The sequence below is a fragment of the Leuciscus leuciscus genome, assembly GCF_965113295.1.
Source record: "Leuciscus leuciscus genome assembly, chromosome: 13".
Lineage (NCBI taxonomy): Eukaryota > Metazoa > Chordata > Actinopteri > Cypriniformes > Leuciscidae > Leuciscus > Leuciscus leuciscus.
Genome location: NC_138737.1, coordinates 13,281,780 through 13,301,380, shown reverse-complemented (window position 1 = coordinate 13,301,380; position 19,601 = coordinate 13,281,780). Strand labels below are relative to the sequence as shown.

General features: G+C 40.6%; 1 protein-coding gene across 6 annotated transcripts in view; it reads left to right on the top strand.

The window, feature by feature from the left end:
• The window catches only part of iqsec2a (IQ motif and Sec7 domain ArfGEF 2a), a 79,777-nt gene extending 60,322 nt beyond the window's left edge, over positions 1-19,455 (top strand). For 5 of the 6 annotated variants that reach the window (XM_082188183.1, XM_082188182.1, XM_082188184.1 and 2 more), the window contains 14 exons: positions 554-839; positions 2,074-2,274; positions 2,406-2,582; positions 4,403-5,460; positions 7,096-7,257; positions 7,422-7,544; positions 7,635-7,801; positions 7,884-8,023; positions 8,189-8,314; positions 11,104-11,203; positions 11,937-12,098; positions 12,288-12,479; positions 14,129-14,178; positions 17,360-19,455. In XM_082188183.1, coding sequence (XP_082044309.1) covers positions 554-839; positions 2,074-2,274; positions 2,406-2,582; positions 4,403-5,460; positions 7,096-7,257; positions 7,422-7,544; positions 7,635-7,801; positions 7,884-8,023; positions 8,189-8,314; positions 11,104-11,203; positions 11,937-12,098; positions 12,288-12,479; positions 14,129-14,178; positions 17,360-18,562 — 4,147 coding nt within the window. In that variant the 3' untranslated portion in view covers positions 18,563-19,455. The remainder of the gene's footprint in view (positions 1-553; positions 840-2,073; positions 2,275-2,405; positions 2,583-4,402; positions 5,461-7,095; positions 7,258-7,421; positions 7,545-7,634; positions 7,802-7,883; positions 8,024-8,188; positions 8,315-11,103; positions 11,204-11,936; positions 12,099-12,287; positions 12,480-14,128; positions 14,179-17,359) is intronic. The other variant, XM_082188187.1, reaches the window with a different exon arrangement.
• Positions 19,456-19,601: the final 146 nt, after the last annotated feature.

The window sequence follows — 19,601 nt, the reverse complement described above, 5'->3', positions numbered from 1 at the left end:
TACAGTACACCTGCTTCCGACTTGCCTTTTATACTCCTTTTCATTCTTTTTCGTGCTTCTCTCTTTCTCGCTTCCTCTTTTTCTCTCCGAGTCATCATCGGATGACTCAGTTCTTATAATTTTTGATGCCTGACTTGGCTTCTCTCGTTGACAGTATGCCACACATGCTACTGTTTTTCCCTTCCATCTCTCTCTCTCTCTCTCTCTCTCTCTCTCTCTCTCTCTCTCTCTCTTCGTTTCTCTCTGCCTATTTCTCTATGCATCATGCCCTCTCTCTGTTCCTCTTTCACACTCCCTCCATCTTCTCTTGTTCCTCTCTCGTTCTCCTGTATTCCGGGCAGATGGCTGAGTCCTGGCTGGGCTGCATATGGGCATTTGAAATGCTAATGTTGGTTAGTGTGCTAATATGTTTGTCTACACTGATCAGTTTCAGTGCCAAGATTACAGACTTGTTTTAGTCTCAACTTGTCATCAAATGAGACCATTTCTGGCAGTTGTTGACCTAGAGCTCATTCTCCATCTCTCTGTCTCTCTCTCTCTTTTTTCCTCTCAGTGTGGAGGGAGATCCTCAGTGTCCGGACACAACTAGCTTTACCGACAGCACCTGCAGTCAGGGCCCATACCTGGGCAACTCGGATCGCTACGGGAACATTCGAAACATTCCCGGCCCTCAGGGGCCTCCTGTGGCCCCTTCAAGTCCAGCGAGCCTGGCCTGGGCGCAACGGACCCGCCACCAACCCGCCAGCCTGGCACTCCGCAAGCAAGAGGAAGAAGAGAGCAAGCGCTGCAAAGCGCTCTCTGACAGCTATGAGCTCTCCACGGACCTGCAGGACAAGAAGGTGTGGATGTGTGTGCCTCAAGAAACGCATATAATCCTAATGGTCCTTAGTCGCCATTTTGACCTGCCATTGTCTATTTACACTGTACCACCTTTCCCAAATGTGGTGGGGCAGTACCATGGTTAAATGTATGTATATATAAGAAATATATACATATATGTGTGTGTGTGTGTGTGTATTTCTAGGCATGGTTTGCTCTAAATTATTTTACTGACTATAAATCACTCTTTTAAAAAATTGTAAATCTTGGGAATGGGAAATGGGTCAATGTTGTTGGTATTTTATTTATTTTTTGTCAATGCATTAATTAAATCAAAAATACATTAAAATGAAAATCATACATAAGAAGACTTAAATGCATATTTTGCATTTTTTTTATTTCAAAATTATAAATAATTTTCATTTCTTTTTCATGCAAAATGTCAAAAATTTTAGGATGGTATAACCAAAAAAAAGCAGTTTTGTTCAAATATTACATAGTACAGGATTATATCAGATGGTCATACCGTAGTGCTTTTATACAGTAATAACAGTGGAATTGAATGTACAGTATATTATATTTATGTACAGTGGTGTTTGCACATCTAATTTAAAGAAATCGTGCTATCACTAAAAAAACTGTATTACCATGTTTTAATACCATTAATGAAAGGAAATCTTCAGCTTGTCAAACACTGTTAACTTTGCTTAATTTGTGCTTGCTTAATGTTTGTCAGAACTCTCAGCGGCACAAACAGCCCATAGGAAAATCTACTTATCGCAACGTGTTTGTGTTTTAATGTGCATGGAGGCCATATTACAAGCTTTAAACTACAGTCATGCCTTGAATGCACATAATGTCCTCCAGTCATGCTAATGTGAAGCCAAACCTCCATTATCTCACATAATGAAAGATGGGATTGCAGTTATGATCCAGACCAATGCTGTAATGTTTTCATATTACTACCAATGATTTCTGCATTGTGGAATTATCCACTCATGGAGGAGTGACTGAGACTTCTGAAAATATTCACATAAACACTCAACTGCTATGTACAGAAATATATTTTTTCTTTTATACATTTTTTAACAATATTGCTGTTAAATTGAGTCATTACCCAGATTCTTTGTGTTTCAGGTTTGATTGGTAAAGCATGTAGACACAGTACATTACTAGGTTTGAAGAACAATGCACCACATCTTTCTGTCTTCAATTCCATTCTCTTTTCATGCTCTCTGTTTTCCTTTTTATCAGGTGGAGATGCTGGAGAGGAAGTATGGCGGTTACTTCCTGAGCAGGCGAGCGGCTCGCACGATTCAGACAGCATTCCGGCAGTATCGCATGAACAAGAACTTTCAACGGCTGCGCAGTTCCGCCTCAGAAAGCCGAATGACTCGCCGCATAATCCTGTCAAACATGCGTTCGCAGTACTCGTTTGACGAGCGACAGCCACAGGCAATATAACATTATAATGGTTAAAGCCTGTACAAAGTGGAAAATTCAGCTTGACTGTCAGATGTTGATTCTGTTTTATGTGATATTTACATCATTTTAATTCCAATTTCTTTATATTAATTATTGCTCAGGTTCAGCCCCAAACGCCCCAGCAGCAACAAGGTCGATATACCAGCCATCACACTTCAACTCCAGGAACAGCTGGCCAGGCAGGAACCACAGACACACAGCAGGAGACTGACTCACCCGGACACTGTCCTTCAGACAGAGAGGAGTACTCGCATGCAGATGACGCCTTCAACAAACAGGTGACAGATAAGTGAAATAGTCAGAAAATGGGCCCTTAAAAGTTATGTTAGATTTAAATTCATTTAAATTCATTTTAGTGCAGGTCACATACAAAGTTGGAATAGTATAAAAATAGATGTAGGCTACTTTAGATTTGGTATAAAGTAGTTTTACATGTTGCCTGTGAGACAAATGAGGACTTATGAACAAATAGGCAAAATTATAATTTTTCGAAGCAATCCAGATAATTAGACTAAGAGAACATTTGGTCTGTCAATTAACAGACACTTCTTTCAAAGTGGCTAATTGCAGAGACAATCTCCCTGTAGCCTGAATCAAAGGCGTTTATTAACGGAGAGAAAGAAAGAAAGAATCCTTTTTCAGGGCTTTATCTCAGATTTTATGCACTAATATGAAACTATTTAAATGTGGGAAAATGGTTACTGGTCGAATTAGGCAAAATATAAAAAATGCACAGATATGTAAAATTCTGGTTGACACTGATATTCTGACAATGACTTTTATGTTATGGACAATAACTGATAAATAGTGATATTCTATATTATTTTGTTAAGTTACTTAAAAATAAAACACTGAAAACTATAGACATTTAAATGCATTACATTTTAAAATGTATTAAAGTAGAATACAGTTTTATTTATTTTTAAAAATGAAATACAGTGCATGCATAATTATTAGGCAAGTCAATGTTCTGATCATAGTGTTTTCCAATCACATATTACCAATTCCAAACCACATCAATCTTATTAACTACTATTCATTTTTTATATGTGATATATAATTGTTAACCAGGGCTGGAAGTGAAAGATGCCTTATATTCATAATTGCATAATTATTAAACAGGTTTTCTTTTACAGGTAAAATTGGCCAAAAAAACAGGTTGAGAAGGAACGATACTAACTACAAAGGACTTTAAGAATTAAGGTGAAGAATTAGGTGTGAAGCCATCAGGAACCCTTTAGTCTTCAGTGCCATTTTCCAGAACTGCCAACCTACTTGGAGTCTTCAGAAGTACAAGGTGTCAGGTTCTCAAATATTTTTCTAAAGAATCCTGAAACATGACTCCAACTTAATAAGAAACACAAACTGAAGTGTTGTGAAATACACGAAGACTGTGAGTTCATTTTAAGTCCATCTCCTACCCTGAAAGGTCCGTCTTGCTCATTGTTAGTAGCAGCTCACACCATGGCTCTCTTGCCACCTTGCTATTGTCTGACTTCAACTGGTTCTGGTACCTCAAGAGTCACTCTCAACCTATCTGTCCATAAAACTTTTTTTTAAAATCTTTTCATGACATTTCAGTTTTTGATTCTTATTAAGTGGGGGTCATGTTTCAGGATTCCTTGACTAAACAAAGACTCTGAGAACCTGACACCTTTTACTTCTGAGTAATCCAGGTAGTTTGCTTTTCTCGAAAATGGTGGCACTGTAAACTAAGAATTAAGGCGAAGAATCAAGTGTGAAATCACCAGAAATTCATTAACATGCGTCTTTTCTTCTCCACCTGTTTTTGTGACCCTGCTGACCCAATGAGCAATTTGCTGTCAAATAGCCACACATAATTTTTTTTAATTTGCATCCTTCTCATGGGCATTTCATAAATTGATTTTTCAGTGTTTCTTTTTTGGCCCATTTTACCTGTAGGGGAAAAAAAGCCTAATAATTACGCACATCTTAATATAAGGCGTTATTCATTTTAAGCCCTCATCAACAATTACATATCGGCAATTAATAATTATATACAAATCTTGTAAAAATACTCCAAAAAAGACCCCAAATGTTTGAACAGTAGGGTAAATGTATGTGTGCTTTCTCTCAGGTGACCTCTCTGGCTAACTCCATGGACGACACTCTGACGTGTCAGTCAGGTCGAGGAGATTCTCAGGATGGTGGTGGGGGAGGCGGAGATGAGAGCGAGGATTTCGGAGAGTGTGTGTGGAGTAACAAACCTACCTCACGTAGGGGGGTCTTGGGGGAGCAAGAGCGTCTAGGGGTCATGCACGAGGACAGCACAGCCACCTCGTACAGCGATGTCACGCTTTATATGGACGACGGCATGCCGTGTTCTCCGCTATCTATTGAGCGGGTTCCCTCTAGCACAGACACCGAGTACTGGGGCGTCAGTAGTGGGGTTGGAGGCCGCGAAGACAGCCGGGATACAGAGGGTGGCGGGAGCAATAACAGTCGGCGGAGCACGCCGTGCACCGAATGCAGAGATTTCCGCTTGCGTGGTTCACACCTTCCCGTTCTCACCATAGAGCCGCCTAGCGACAGCTCCGTTGACATGAGCGACCGTTCAGATCGAGGCTCCCTCAGCAGACAGCTGCTTTACGAGCAGGAGCCTACGACGGGCGGATCACCCCAAGGGACTCTCAAACACAACCCTGCACCTCGCACACCCAATCCCTGCGCAGCACAGGGCCAAACACGACCACAGGGTCGCCCCATCCCATCCCCTCTGCCTACACACTTACCGCACCACGCTATGATGCACCACCATCACCACCCACATCTTCACCATCCACTGCACCACCACCCTTTGCCACACATCCATCACCCCTACCCTGACCCCACGTCTCCCTCACCCACCCAACCTCCACTCACACCTCTGTCTTCCTCATCCTCCGCGCCCCTGCCCCCTACTGGCCTGGAGCACTCGGATGGGGACAACGACTCCCTGAACTCCACCACCAACTCCAACGAGACCATCAACTGCAGCTCAGGCTCTTCGTCTAGGGACAGTCTAAGGGAACCGTTGCCTCCTCTAGGAAAACAGACCTATCAGAGAGAGAGCAGGCATAGCTGGGACTCACCTGCCTTCAACAACGACGTGGTACAGAGAAGGCAATACCGCATCGGACTCAACCTCTTCAACAAGTAAGAGATGTTCACCAAAATGTGTTACAGGATCAGTGATAGGACTGACATTGTGAAGTTTCAGTTGAAATTTTAATTTGAAAATGTAAATAGTGTCCTGCAGTCTACGGGCCCTATCTTACACCCGGCGCAGTGCAGCGCCCAAAAAGTGTTTTTTGCTAGTTTCAGTCCGACGCAGTTATCATTTTCACGTCCTGCGCCACGTTGTTTAAATAGCAAATGCATTTGCGCCAGTTTGTGCGCCCATGGGTGTGCCGGTCTGAAAACAAGGTGTGTTCTGGCGTATTGTTGGCGCATTGCTATTTTGAGGCAACAGAAATAGACTCCCTGTGTGTCCCTGTATGGTGGAATCCGGCTTGTCTTGTAGATGGTCTGCTTGCGCACCTTTACCTCGCTGACGAGCAGTTCCGTTTGCGCTCTGGAGACGCATTCGGATTTTCCACTATCAAATTCCATCATGTAAATAGCGAATCTGCCATGGCGCGAGTGCAACTGGCATTTAAAGGGAATGGGAGATGAGACTCTGATTGGTTTAACTCACGTAAATCCCAAAACACACCCATTACTCATTATGAGAATAAGGACAACCCTTTTAGACCATGCGCCGACCATTTTTCCCGTCGTTAAACTAACAAAAGTGGATTCGGACATGCCCTAAGTGCACTTGCGCCGTACGCTTAGATCGTTAAATATCTATTTAAACAAAATTTCCCCTTTTTTAAATAAAATTCCCGTTCTATACACATGCAATGTTTTTATTAAATAATTATTTTAAACAAACTATAATTATTTAGAATGTTCAGTTTCTCACAATTGAACATTCTTGTTGTTTTATTTTGTTTCATTAACAATTACAATTGGATCATATTACTTGAGTAACTACATATATAATATTTGTTCTTTAAAAAGTGCATTATCATGTCGCAACTATGGACATGCAAAAAAAAAAAGCTGATTTAAAATAGTGAAAAAAAGAAATGCTCATCAATATGTTGCCATTTTTTCATATAAACAGTAACCCTAAGATCTTAATGTTAAAAACATTTCAAGAACAGATATTTTTCAATTGGCCATTTTATCGCACTTGTCATATTTCATTTTTACATCCTAATATTGAGGAGATGACAAGCCCAGAGTGAACGGAGACCTTTTCTCACTTAATACCTGTGTTAAAATAATAGACGATGTATGGCAGTACAGTGTTATTTTAACTTGTCCTTATAAATCATAGATAATTATAAATCATAGAGAATTGATAATAAAAAGTAACTAACATTTTATGGATCAAGATTGATGTGTTATGAATCTTTTAGCACTGGGGGAACTTTTAGCAGGTTCCTTTAGAAAACTAATTCTGATGAGGAAATGAAACCGTATTCAATCAAATGAATTTTAGGATCAGTTGATGGAAATAAATAAAAGACTGCATGATCAAATGCAAAACGTGGGAACCTAAATCCAGATGCAAGAAGTCAGATTTAATTTGTTTGAAGTGTCTATACTTCTGTCTACCCTCATGCTGTTGTCAATATGCTCTTTTTTGTCTTTATTCAGTTTATCACAGATTTACTGAAACACATCATGTCCTATCTGTTTAATCCTCACTCTCCCTGTCTTTCTCTCTCTGTCTTCCAGGAAACCAGAGAAGGGGATCCAGTATTTGATAGAGAGGGGTTTTGTCTCAGACACACCTGTGGGCATTGCCCGCTTCATCCTGGAGAGAAAAGGCCTAAGTAGACAGATGATCGGGGAGTTTCTGGGAAATCGACAAAAGCAGTTCAACAAGGATGTGTTGGAGTAAGTAATGATGTTTTTCCTGTCTTCCAGACCCAGATTGTAGCATCCATATGCTGTTCACACCAGCCTGGAGGCAAAAAACAGAAACCAGACACTGGCTAAAAAAAATCAACAAATACATGTTGGCAGATGAATTCAGCAATCGTTCTGTTTTTCTTTCTCAGCTGTGTGTTGGATGAGATGGATTTCTCGGGTATGGATCTGGATGACGCCCTGAGGAAGTTTCAGGCTCAGATTAAGGTTCAGGGGGAAGCCCAGAAGGTGGAGAGACTGGTAGAGGCCTTCAGGTAGCCTCATGCGACTCTCATCACACCCTGTGCTCTTTTCTCTGCATTTTGTAGTTTCCGCATGAGTATCACCTTCTTTCTTTCTTGCAGTCAGAGATACTGCGTATGCAACCCTGCACTTGTACGCCAGTTTCAGAACCCAGACACTATCTTCATCCTGGCATTTGCCATCATCCTCCTCAACACAGACATGTACAGCCCCAACGTCAAAGCTGAGAGGAAGATGAAGCTGGAGGATTTTATCAAGAACCTTAGAGGTGATCCACTCCTTTCCATTAGGTCTAGAATGTCTTTCATGTTCTTTTTCTCATTCGTTTTCCCTCTCTTTTTCATTGACAGGAGTGGATAATGGACAGGACATTCCCAGGGATATGTTAGTGGGCATCTACCAGCGCATTCAGAAATGGGAACTCAGGACAAACGATGACCATGTGTCTCAAGTGCAGGCTGTAGAGAGGGTCATTGTGGGCAAGAAACCTGTGAGTCAAACCATGTGATTCACTCATGCATGTCATACTTGTGTTAGAAATCCCATATTGTTGTTCAACTTGTAGTTAAAAGGAAATTTGATCTTCAGTTTGTTTGTCATTTAGCGTGAGACAAACCAAGTTGTATTTTGATATGCTGCGTGTATGTGTGTGCAGGTGCTTTCTCTGCCACATCGCAGGCTAGTGTGCTGTTGTCAGCTGTATGAAGTCCCTGACCCCAATCGACCACAGCGGAGTGGAGTTCACCAGCGGGAGGTCTTCCTCTTTAATGACCTGCTAGTGGTAAGTCTTGAGGCAGCACATATTGGTCTAATTACTGCAAGAAGATGTTGAGGAAAAATACTCCCTTTGATTTAGATAAGACGTGCACTTACAATAAGTATGTATTAGTACAATATTTGCATTTAAAAATGTATACAGGATGTATAGGCTGTTATATATACCTTATGTATACTGTTTTTATTTATTTTTTAAATCAGTAAGAACATACAGTATGTAACAGTTTCAGTCTTATAACTATATACTCATATTTAATATTAGAATTATATTAAAAAAATATTAGAATTATAAATGTGATATATATATATATATATATATATATATATATATATATACACACACACATACACAATTCATTAGTTACAATCAAGCAATTTCTGGTCCTTGGTGAACTTAAAAATGTCAAAAATAATATATTCTTTATATATATATACTATGTATTTAGACATATTATTATTATTATTATTATTATTATTATTACTACTATTGCTACTACCAATAGCAATAATAATAAATACTTATTATTGAAGATATCATTTGTACTAGTAAGTTTGGACACCCTCTTGTTCTTTATTTATCATTTTATTAAAAGTCATCAAAACTATTAAATGGCACAAATAGAAATATGTGAAACTAGAAAAAATATGTAGCGCTCCAAACAGGAAAAAAGTCCTTGTACTGCAGGTCCTTGTACTACAGGTGCGTAGAGCCAATGGTATATTGAAGAATGAACAAAAAGGGTGGCTGACCGCACACTGATCCCCTCAAGTCTGGAAAAGTCTACAAAATTTTTATTTTATTTTATAAATTGCATCGTGCAAAAAGTGCAAAGTGCATGTGAGTTAAAAACAAATAGACACCAGCAAGCAATGCAACCATGCTTGCTGGTGTCTATTTGTTTTTAACTCACATGCACTTTGCACTTTTTGCACGATGCAGTTTATAAAATAAAAAAAAAATTTTGTAGACTTTTCCAGTCTTGAGTGGATCATTGTGCGGTCAGCCACCCTTTTTGTTCACAAATAGAAATATGAAAATAATACAGTGACCCAAAAAGTATTCCCGCTATTCAGACTGAATGTGTATGTAATTATATATATATAAAAGGCTGTCACTAGATAAAAATTTGTATTCACGATTAATCACACACTTATCGTGAAATTAAGCATACACCATTTATCTTCTTAACACGTTCCTTTTGTCATCATTTGCTATATCAATCGCTGGGATCATATTACCTGCGCACGCTGCCGAATAGGGCCCTCTAGACTAACTCATATGTTTCTGTTAACGGGTGCCCCTCGAGCCAGAATCCATTATCACTGAAGCATATTTTGATGGACTGCGATAGATTGAACTCTGTTAGAATTCTTTATTTTTCAGTTGACTCCTATGAAAAGATTTTTAATGAAGTAAGACCAGATCTAGTTTTAGAATTTTTATCAAAGATAAAATTTAAAAACCTATTTTAATCGTTCCTTTTTAATCTCTTTCTCGCCATGAATATAGCCTGGGCAGCTGGCATGGCGTTAAACTAAAAACAAACAAACAAAAAACATTTGCTATATCCAGAAAAGTAAACCATCAGATTTAAGGGTGATTCTCACAAAACTGTATTTTCTGCTTTTTTTTTTTTTTTTTTTTATAGGTAAATTTAGGTGTCTTTCCAAAAAAGGACACTTGGAGACTCCAAAAGAACATTTTATAATTCATAAATGTATGCACACCAAAGCACCCATTTATATAAAAACATTACAGAATAAAAAACTTCACTGAATTCACAGTATAGTATGTATGTGTACAGTGCAACAGCAAAGAGCTTGTTTACATTTTAGACAAGTCAAGTCGCGATACCGAACAGGACCACATGGAGATGCCAACAAAAAAACTAAACCAACCCCCTTGACCTGACTGCATATACTTACTACAGTATCCATTCAGAATGACTAAACACAGCAACATACACATGACAAATCAAAACATTATCCTGAATGTATGTGGAAACAACGTGAATGTTTTGAAATGTGTCTGAGCATAAATACAATGTGCGATCAGTCCATAGAGAGCGGTTTGTTTTCACATCATTATAACAGACTCACACGTGCTTGCTGTATGACTCCTGTATGTCACCCCAATCATCTTTACCTTGATAGCAATCTTCATCCATCAAAACTTTACTAGCAAGACGCTGGTTTGCTTTATCCAGCCAGGAAATGTAGTTTCATCTAGCCATACAGCGGTGGGATGTTTTGATATTCTGCTCAGTCTGTATTTCACACGATTTGTGAGGTCTCGCACTCATCAGAAACAATCACAGAATATGACAGAGCTTGTGTTTTAAAGCGAAATTCACTGGAATGAATGATTCACTAAGAACACAACATGTGTCTCTATTCTCTCTGCCACCTCTGATGTAATCAGCCTGGTTTTATTTACATTCGCGCTGTTTTGGACTGGTTGTTTAAATTTCCTTACTGGATCAGTGGACTGAAAACTTTCCTGGACTTTAGCAGCTTAAAATGATCTGTTCGCAAACAGAGAAGTGAAATCTGTTTTGAATATAAATTTCCATCTACCCAGGGTTACAGGTGCTTGCGCCGTTCTAGATGCTCATTGTGATAAACTCCCGACTTCTAAGATCATCTAACTGCGTGATGTAAATTACATTAATGACACAATTTCACATGCTTCAGTATATTCAGTCAAGTGTTTCCAAGCATTTTTCTGTTAGAGTATGTAAATGTATAATGATCATAACTACATCCTAACATCCCTTCTGTTCCCCGCTGCAGGTAACGAAGATTTTTCAGAAGAAGAAGACGTCTGTGACGTACAGTTTCAGACAGTCCTTTCCCTTGGTGGAGATGCAGGTTCATATGTTCCAGAACTCCTGTAAGTATATTCATCCCTCCATCTGTCTCACCATCTGTCCCTCCTTCTTTATTTATACTATCACTCCATTCCAGCTCGTTTACACACTCTGCTCTCATCCACTCCATCTCAGCTCGGTGCTCTCTCATTACCCTTTCCTTGCTTTCATGTAGGTGGTGTTTTGGTTTCATCCTCATGCCATCACCTCGATTGGAGCTATTCTGTTGATTTCTGAGAACGTCTGTTCTCGATTTATCTTAATCAGTATTGGTTTTGCACTTGTTTTCCACTAAGAAAATATCTAAACATCCTTAAAAGAAGATAAATTAGCTTAAAGTAAAATGTCATGTGATTCAGACACTGTATTTTAAATAAAATGTATTTTTCTTACCCCATTGGTCAGTTGTTTTTTATTGTTTTAAACATAAACCTCTCTTTGCTTACTGAAAAACTAATAGGGTAAGAAAACAATTTGCATATAATTTTGATAGTGCACACAGTAAATTTATTTAGTTTTAAGGTCCTTAGATATTTTACCTAGAAAACAAAACCAAGGTTATAAAACATATTGTTAAATGTGTTAGGGAACTGGCTTTTCTGGGTTTAATTTTAGAACAGTTCTTGTGTGTATCTGTCGACTTTAGTCAAAATGAGAGATCTGTAACTAATTACATGAGGCACAGCACATTTCTCTTTATCTGGTTCTCTCTTTAATTGACTGCATTTACCCTCTATCTCTATCCCTCTCTCTCAGACTATCCTCACGGTATCAGACTGACATCAGCAATGCCCGGCAGTGAGCGTAAGGTTTTGATCGTGTTCAATGCGCCGAGCCAGCAAGACCGAACACGCTTCACCAGCGACCTGCGTGAGAGCATCGCTGAGGTTCAGGATATGGAGAAATACCGTGTAGAATGTAAGAAATCCTTTTATAGGATCTGTTCTTTTACACTTGACAGATCCAAAGCATGAGGTTATTTTCCTGTATGCAAACTGAAATTTCAGAAATTTGCTGTGTGGCTGATAAATTATTCATTAAGGTTAATGTTCATTATGGTTATTGTCAGTTTTGCTAGCATCAACCCCTTATACCTATTCTCCGTAGCTGAGTTAGAGAAGCAGAAAGGTGTGATGCGTCCAGGGCTCATGAGTGGAGATGTGGGCGGGGTTGGCGGAATGAAGACTGAGGCTGTGAACGGCACTCTGGGAAGGCCCAGTCTGGATGACACGTACGCTGCAGGGGAGGGGCTTAAACGAACCGCACTTAGCTCCTCACTGAGAGACCTCTCTGAGACAGGTACAACATACATTCACACAACAAACTCCCCTCTATTTGAACTAGTCTCTCAAAAAATGCAAGGCAAATTAGCACATTTAATTATGCTCCCCAGATTTCTGTGGATTGTAGTTTAAAAAAGTACAAAAATATTTATATGGGGGAAATATTTATAAATCCACCACTGTTTGATCATGAATGCCATACTGTAACAGTTGTGGAGTGCTGAACTTCTGTATTGAAGTACAGATTGACAGACAGTGCCCTCTAATGGCACATTATGTCTTTGCATACTTTTTTTTAATTCATTTTTAAATCATACTTTTTTGACATTTTGAATGTCAAATTGCAATTTGCAGTGGTTAGTATGTGCACTAGAATGTCATTGAATGCATAGGTTCTACATTTGTTCAAATGTGCAGTGTACATCGGAGCAGACTCTGTGTAAGGGCCGTGACACCAAGCCGACAGTCAGCCATTCGCGGGCTGTCGGTGAGCGTCTGTCAGGCTAGTTTTTGCGGTGTGTTCCACATGTCTGCAGCAGTTCGCCCGATTCAGCATGTTGCATCTGAGACGTCGATAACTAACTTTAAGTTATTTACGATGATTTTTAAGAACATTCTTTTCGGGAATATGAATACTTCTTAAATTTGATCTTAAGAACAATCTTAATAAAAAATATAAGAAGATTATAAGAAAAGTTTTTGGGAATAGAAAATATTCTTATCTTTTTTCTTAAGTTAGAAAATAAGAAATTGCCATTTAAGAAAAATTTTATTCTTAAGAATTAGTCAATCTGGCCCCAGTGCACAAGAATAAAAGTGAAAGTGATGAAAGCAGGCAAAGAACTGTTCTAATTTTATATAATCTTACCTGAGCATTCCAATACGCAAATATTTTCATAACCGCATGAGCCGCCTGGAATTGAGAAAGGGATCAGCATGATTGATATTCAAAATGGTAAGCAAGTGCTGCTTTGTTTACGGTTTGTATATCTGCAGTTCTAGTTTCGGTTTCCCTTTTTGAATGACAAATAAAGACTTTTGATACCTGCTGATATAGACAGTTATTCCCTTACAAGCAGGTGCAGAACACACATGCTAATTGGCAGTCGCCTGTAGTCCTTTTGGTGTGATGTTCAAGCACAGCTTTTTGGCCCAGACGCAGCCAACATGAGGCGACAACATGGTCGGCTTTTGTCACCGCTAGTTCTTTGACGTCGGCTTGTCGTGTCACGGCCTTAATACTGTATCACACAATGCACAATGCGAACATCTTGACTTTGGCCACCTATTTCCATGATGTAATAGCTACCAACATTTTTTAAATCTCTTTCTTTTCTCAATGTTTAATCAGGTTGCCAAGAGTTAAGACGTATTTACGCAAATACAAAATAGCCATTTTATTTTGTTGAGTATTAACTCGCAGAATTAAACATGAATGTAATGTGGTCATGTGATGTACTACTCTTTTATATGGTTTCTGAACACAGCTAATGTCGAGTTGAGTGCTGTGAAGTTTAGTGTTGTCAGTAGACGTTTGTGTAGACAATTTGAACACATAGTTCGTTGTAAACGGATCATCCAGGGTCAAACACCCAGTATGAGGTTTTGGACAATGTTTTCTCCATGGCCGTTGACCCTGACCTTGCTGTGCTTGGTTGGGTGCAGGAAAGCGAGGCCGTAGAAACAGTGTTGGCTCTTTGGATAGTACCATTGAAGTAAGTCTGACAGATCTACTAACTGCTCGTAATCACGTTGAAATGGAATGATCTTGTGTTGCAAGATCAAGTGCATGAGTCCTCTGTGCTGTATTTAACAAAAACGGCTTTGCATGAATATGTGATTTTTGTTTGTTGAAGTGCAGCATGTTTTATTCCGTATTGTGTAAAAACAGTAATCTGTGTTTGCTTTGCATGCAACATGTCTAATAGGTTATGCCTGGTGCATTTGCTACTAAATACTACTAACTAATGCATTGCTCTGGTAAAATAACGCCTCAATCAGTGTTTGAAGATTGCTTCTATTTTAAGGTTCAGATACATGTTTTGACTGAGTAAAATGAGTGAGGCGCTCTAATAAGGAAGCTTTAGTTTGTTATATATACTGTATAGTCAATCATCACAAACATCTGACTGTATTATGATTTGTTTAATGTGACACTGACATTTCTAACTTTTGCAAGATATTTGAGGCTGTTTATATTTAATGCTGAAAGGCCTTTTGGTTTTCTGCTGTCCAGGAGATGCGTGTTCAGTCTCAAGCTACATTATTTTCTTGTTCATAATTAAAATTAAGCATGTTCTGATATTAAAATTCTGGTTATTCTGGTTAAAACAGTTATTTAGTGTATTATAAATTCTATAATAAATTAAAGCAATTAGTCAGTCAACCAGCACCCATATCACCCTTTAGCCCAAGACTGGTTGTCCATGTCCACTGAAGCTAAGCAGGGTTGAGCCTGGTCAGAGCCTGGATGGGAGACCTCCTGGGAAAACTAGGTTGCTGCTGGAAGAGGTGTTAGTGAGGCCAGCAGGGGGTGCTCACCCTGTGGTCTGTGTGGGTCCTAACAACCCAGTATAGTGATGGGGACACTATACTGTCAAAAAGCACCGTCCTTTCGGATGAGACGTTAAACCGAGGTCCTGACTCTCTGTGGTCACAAAAAATCCAAATTTGCCCAGTGGCCTCTGTCCATCATGACCTCCTAATCATCCCCATATATACTGTATATATATACTAATTGGCTTCATCACTCTGTCTCCTCTCCACCAATAAGCTGGTGTGTGGTGGGCGTTCTGGCGCAATATGGCTGCCGTCGCATCATCCAGGAGGATACTTCACATTGGTGGTGGTTGAGGAGATCCCCCTTCTATGTAAAGCGCTTTGAGTGCCGAGAAAAGCACTATATAAAATGTAATGAATTATTATTATTATTATTATTAAAATGTATAAATTTGAAATGCTACAAGTGAATTCATCCATCACAACGTTATAAGATTTGCTAAAGATTACATTTAAAAATAATTATGTAATAAGTATTCAATAAATGTAGTCTTTAATCTTGTAAATCTCAAAATAAATATAATTTTTATACTGTACATTAAGGTTGTCAAAAGTACCAGTACTTCAGTTCCACGTTGGTACTGAAATTTAAAAAATTTGACGATACCAGCATTTCTGCTGTACCGGTAGTACCGAGTACTGTGTATACTGGCTTTCAAACGTTCCCATGTGTATCTGTGTAAGCGCTCTGTGAAGAGCGGCAAATGTTTCTATTTACGTGTTTTTTAAACACAGAATCACAGACATATCTGTTTAGTGGGTGAACGCAAGGGCCAGTCAGAGGTGTTTTCCTCAGAATCAGTCAGAATCCTCCCAACACCGCTCAAAACACACCAGAGTTCGCAAATCCTTTCATTATTACCAACAAAGTGTAGATCTGAGTGAGCAGGTGCTGAAAGTACCCCAAGTGATTGACAGCTTGAATGATTATAAAGGGAGCGCCCTTTGCTCGCTTTCTGTTTACAATTTGAATAAAAGTTTTTTTTTCATGCTGCTCAGTACACTGCAAAGTTTCTGTCCTTCATTTTATAACAAATATTTCACTTGATCTTTTTATAATCAATGTTTACATTAAGGGCCCTATCTTACACCTGGCGCAATGCAGCGCCAAGCGCGTTTCAGTCCGACGCAGTTATCATTTTCACGTCCTGCGCCACATTGTTTAAATAGCAAATGCATTTGTGCCCATTTGTGTGCCCATGGGCGTGCTGGTCTGAAAACGAGGTGTGTTCTGGCGCATTGTTGGCGCGTTGCTATTTTGAGGCAACAGAAATAGACTGCGCCATTGACCAACTGAAACCTGGTCTAAAGTCAATGGTGCAATATTTTTTTTTGTTATTTAAAGAGTGCGTTAGTAATGTGCGCCTATAGGCGGGTCCACAACGCGCGTACACTCTGCTTATTAAACACACAGGGACGCACAGCAGCACACAAACATGCCAAATATTTAAAATAAAAGGATTACAATGTAAAAGATTATTATTGTGTACATAAAGATATGGTGGAATCCGGCTTGTCCCGTAGCTGGTCTGCTTGCGCACTTTTACCTCGCGCACCACCAGCAGTTCCGTTTGCGCTCTGGAGACGCGTTCGGTCTTTCCACTATCAAATTCCATCATGTAAATAGCTAATCTGCCATGGCGCGATCGCAACTGGCATTTAAAGGGAATGAGAGATGAGACTCTGATTGGTTTAATGCAATAAGAGAATAGGGACAACCCTTTTAGACCATGCTTCCCCTTGTTAAACTAGCAAAAGTGGATTCAGACACGCCCTAAGTGAACTTGCGCCCTGTGCTTTAGACCATGCACTTAGCTCGTTAAAATAGGGCCCTATAAGTTTACATGCTGTTTAAATGTATTATTCACTAACATACTAATCATTTACTAATTATTTAATAAAAAAAACGAATTCAATTTAATTAATATTTTTATTGTCAAATAGTAGTAATAGTATTGGTACCGACCATTGGTACCAAATAGTAATGGTATTGGTACCACCGACTACTGTAATTTTGGTACCGTGACAACCCTAGTGTACATTATGACACTAAAATTAACTTGTTTTAATGTTTTTTGTTTGTTTGTTTTTATTTAGATAGTTTTTTATAGCATTTTAATATGTGGTATTTATTGGTTATCTGCTATACATAAATCATTATTGCTTATCCTTATTGGCCAGAATTTTAATATCAGTGTATCCCTGAAAAAAAACATGCATTATTTATTTGATGAAGTAACTGGGGCATGTCTGTCACTCGTTAGTAGCAACACTGTCCATCCTCTCAGATTTTCAGTGCAATGACTGTCTGGCTTTGTGTTTTTTTGCGCACTATAGGGATCCATCATTAACAGTCCTCAGCCGCATCAGCGTTTGCCCATGGGGGGCGCTGTTCCCAGCTGCTACGGGCTGGAAGACTACCGGCCTCACCGCCCCATCCTGAGCCCCGGAGTAGGGGTGGGGGGTGGGCCGGGGCAGCTTCACAACGCCATAGGCAATATAGGGGGGGTCCCTGGCATCAACGATCGAGGTGGGGGGCCGGGGAGCAGTTCTGGAGGGAGCAATTCCGGTTCCTTCCTAGGCTCCCTGTTTGGGAGCAAGCGCGCCAAACCCCCTGCTCCCCTTATTCCCCCCGGGCCACATTACCCGGCCCCCGTGCCACCTCCTACTACAGGAGGACCGCCGCCTCCGTCCCCCTCCGCCCTCAGCCAGTCAGACCCCGGTGGGCCTTCCAAGATCCAAGCGCTGCACGCTCAGTACTGTCACAACAACTTTGGGCAGCCTCCGCCCCCCTACCACCATCATCATCGGTATCACGTGCAGGTCGCCACCCCTGGCCACCCACCCATCCATCAGACCCTACAACGCGGGTCCCTCCCACGACGAGGGCCGCCCGCTCCTTCACATGCCCAGCTCCAGCAGCAACTATCCCATCATGCTATGCAGCAAGGCCGTTACGGCAATATGGCATGCACTCCACCGCCTCTGTCCCCGCATTCGCCCCATTCGCCAATCGCCCCTTTCAACTTCTACCACGTGCACCCCAATACCATACGCCACGTACGGGTGCCCGGTCCTACCGGCAAGCTTCCTCTTACTCTGTCTCATTCTCAGCCCCACCCTCACGCCCACTCCCACGTTCACTCTCATACCCACAGCCATCCCGTCCACGCCCACAGCCCTCACCCCTTACTGCATCACTCCGCCCATCAAACTCATTTCGTTTTCTCGCCGCCCCCTCAGGCACCATCCGCCATCACCGCCCGGCACATACCCCAGGGCCCCGCCCACTACATACCACAGTACCCGCCTCTTTCCTCCATTCCGCCTCCTCCACCACATTCCCCATTACCTCCTCCGTCACCACATACCCCTCTCACCCCTCTTACCCCGCTCTCCCCACTAGCCCCGCAGCTCCCGGGACCCATGGGGGTGCTCTCAGGCGGCCCAGGGGGCGGAGGCGGAGGCGGAGCCAGCAACAGCAGCACGGTCGGCAGCTCCAAATCCAAACCTATCAACCGCATCAGCACGGTGGTGTGAGGGTGAGCCACGGCAGAGGGCACAGAGTCTCAACGCGGAGAAGTCGGAGCCCAGGCAAGAGGAAGCATACCATACTCAGTCTCTGTTACTTCCACATCCGCTTCCCTCACGTGTAGAGTGGGAAACCTGGCTGGCTACATGCTCATTGCTAGCCTGAACAGCCTCTTGCTGTCCGCCGCCATACAAAACAAAGGCTATGTGACAGCATAAAATCTCCGACTGAAGATCTGAGGAGCCTAATGGAGACAATGGTGAAGCAGATGAAGTGTTTGTAAGAGTTGGAGTTGAATTTGACCTGCATTGCTGCCAAAGGAAAAGGTTACAGGGGGAAAGGGGGTGCCAACTTAAATCAGACTAATGAATTTAAGATTCAGTTTAAGAAGATGATGATGGTGAACTCTTCAAACACTCAACATGGATGCATAACCAGACAGATGAGTGCAAAATATTAAAGAAACTGAACTTTTTTTTTTTTCATTTGTAGTCTTTTCAGTTTTCATGTGTCTCAGATGACAATCATTTCAGGGTCAGTAAGAAAATGTTTGCTCGATACATTCCTCAAAATTGTCAATCGTATTCCTCAGCGTGTAAAAAGGGCCAGCATGCACTTAGAGGGATGCCAAACACTATATTTTGATTCTTTTACATTTTTATCTTGACTTGTGAGTGAAGGGATGGGGTGGGAATTGCTGGGAAAACTTCACTTAAATCTACATGGTAAAAAAAAATGTATCACTATTTTGGAACTATTTGTTTTTTGCTTTTTGTTTTTGTCTTGAAGAGGCTGGGCATCAGGTTTGCAATAAGTCAGCCATAAGAGTAAAAAACCCTTTTGAAGACCTCAGTGAAGTCATTATGTCATTTGCGCCTTTCATTTATTAAACAGAATGTGTAGAAAGAGATTTTAATTGTTTGGTAGATATTTCTTTTTTCTATTATATAAGACAATTAAGTCTAACCTAGCATAACAAACCTAAATGTAACATACACAAAAGAGTCATAACTAATAACGACCAATAATCAAGACATGGATAAATAG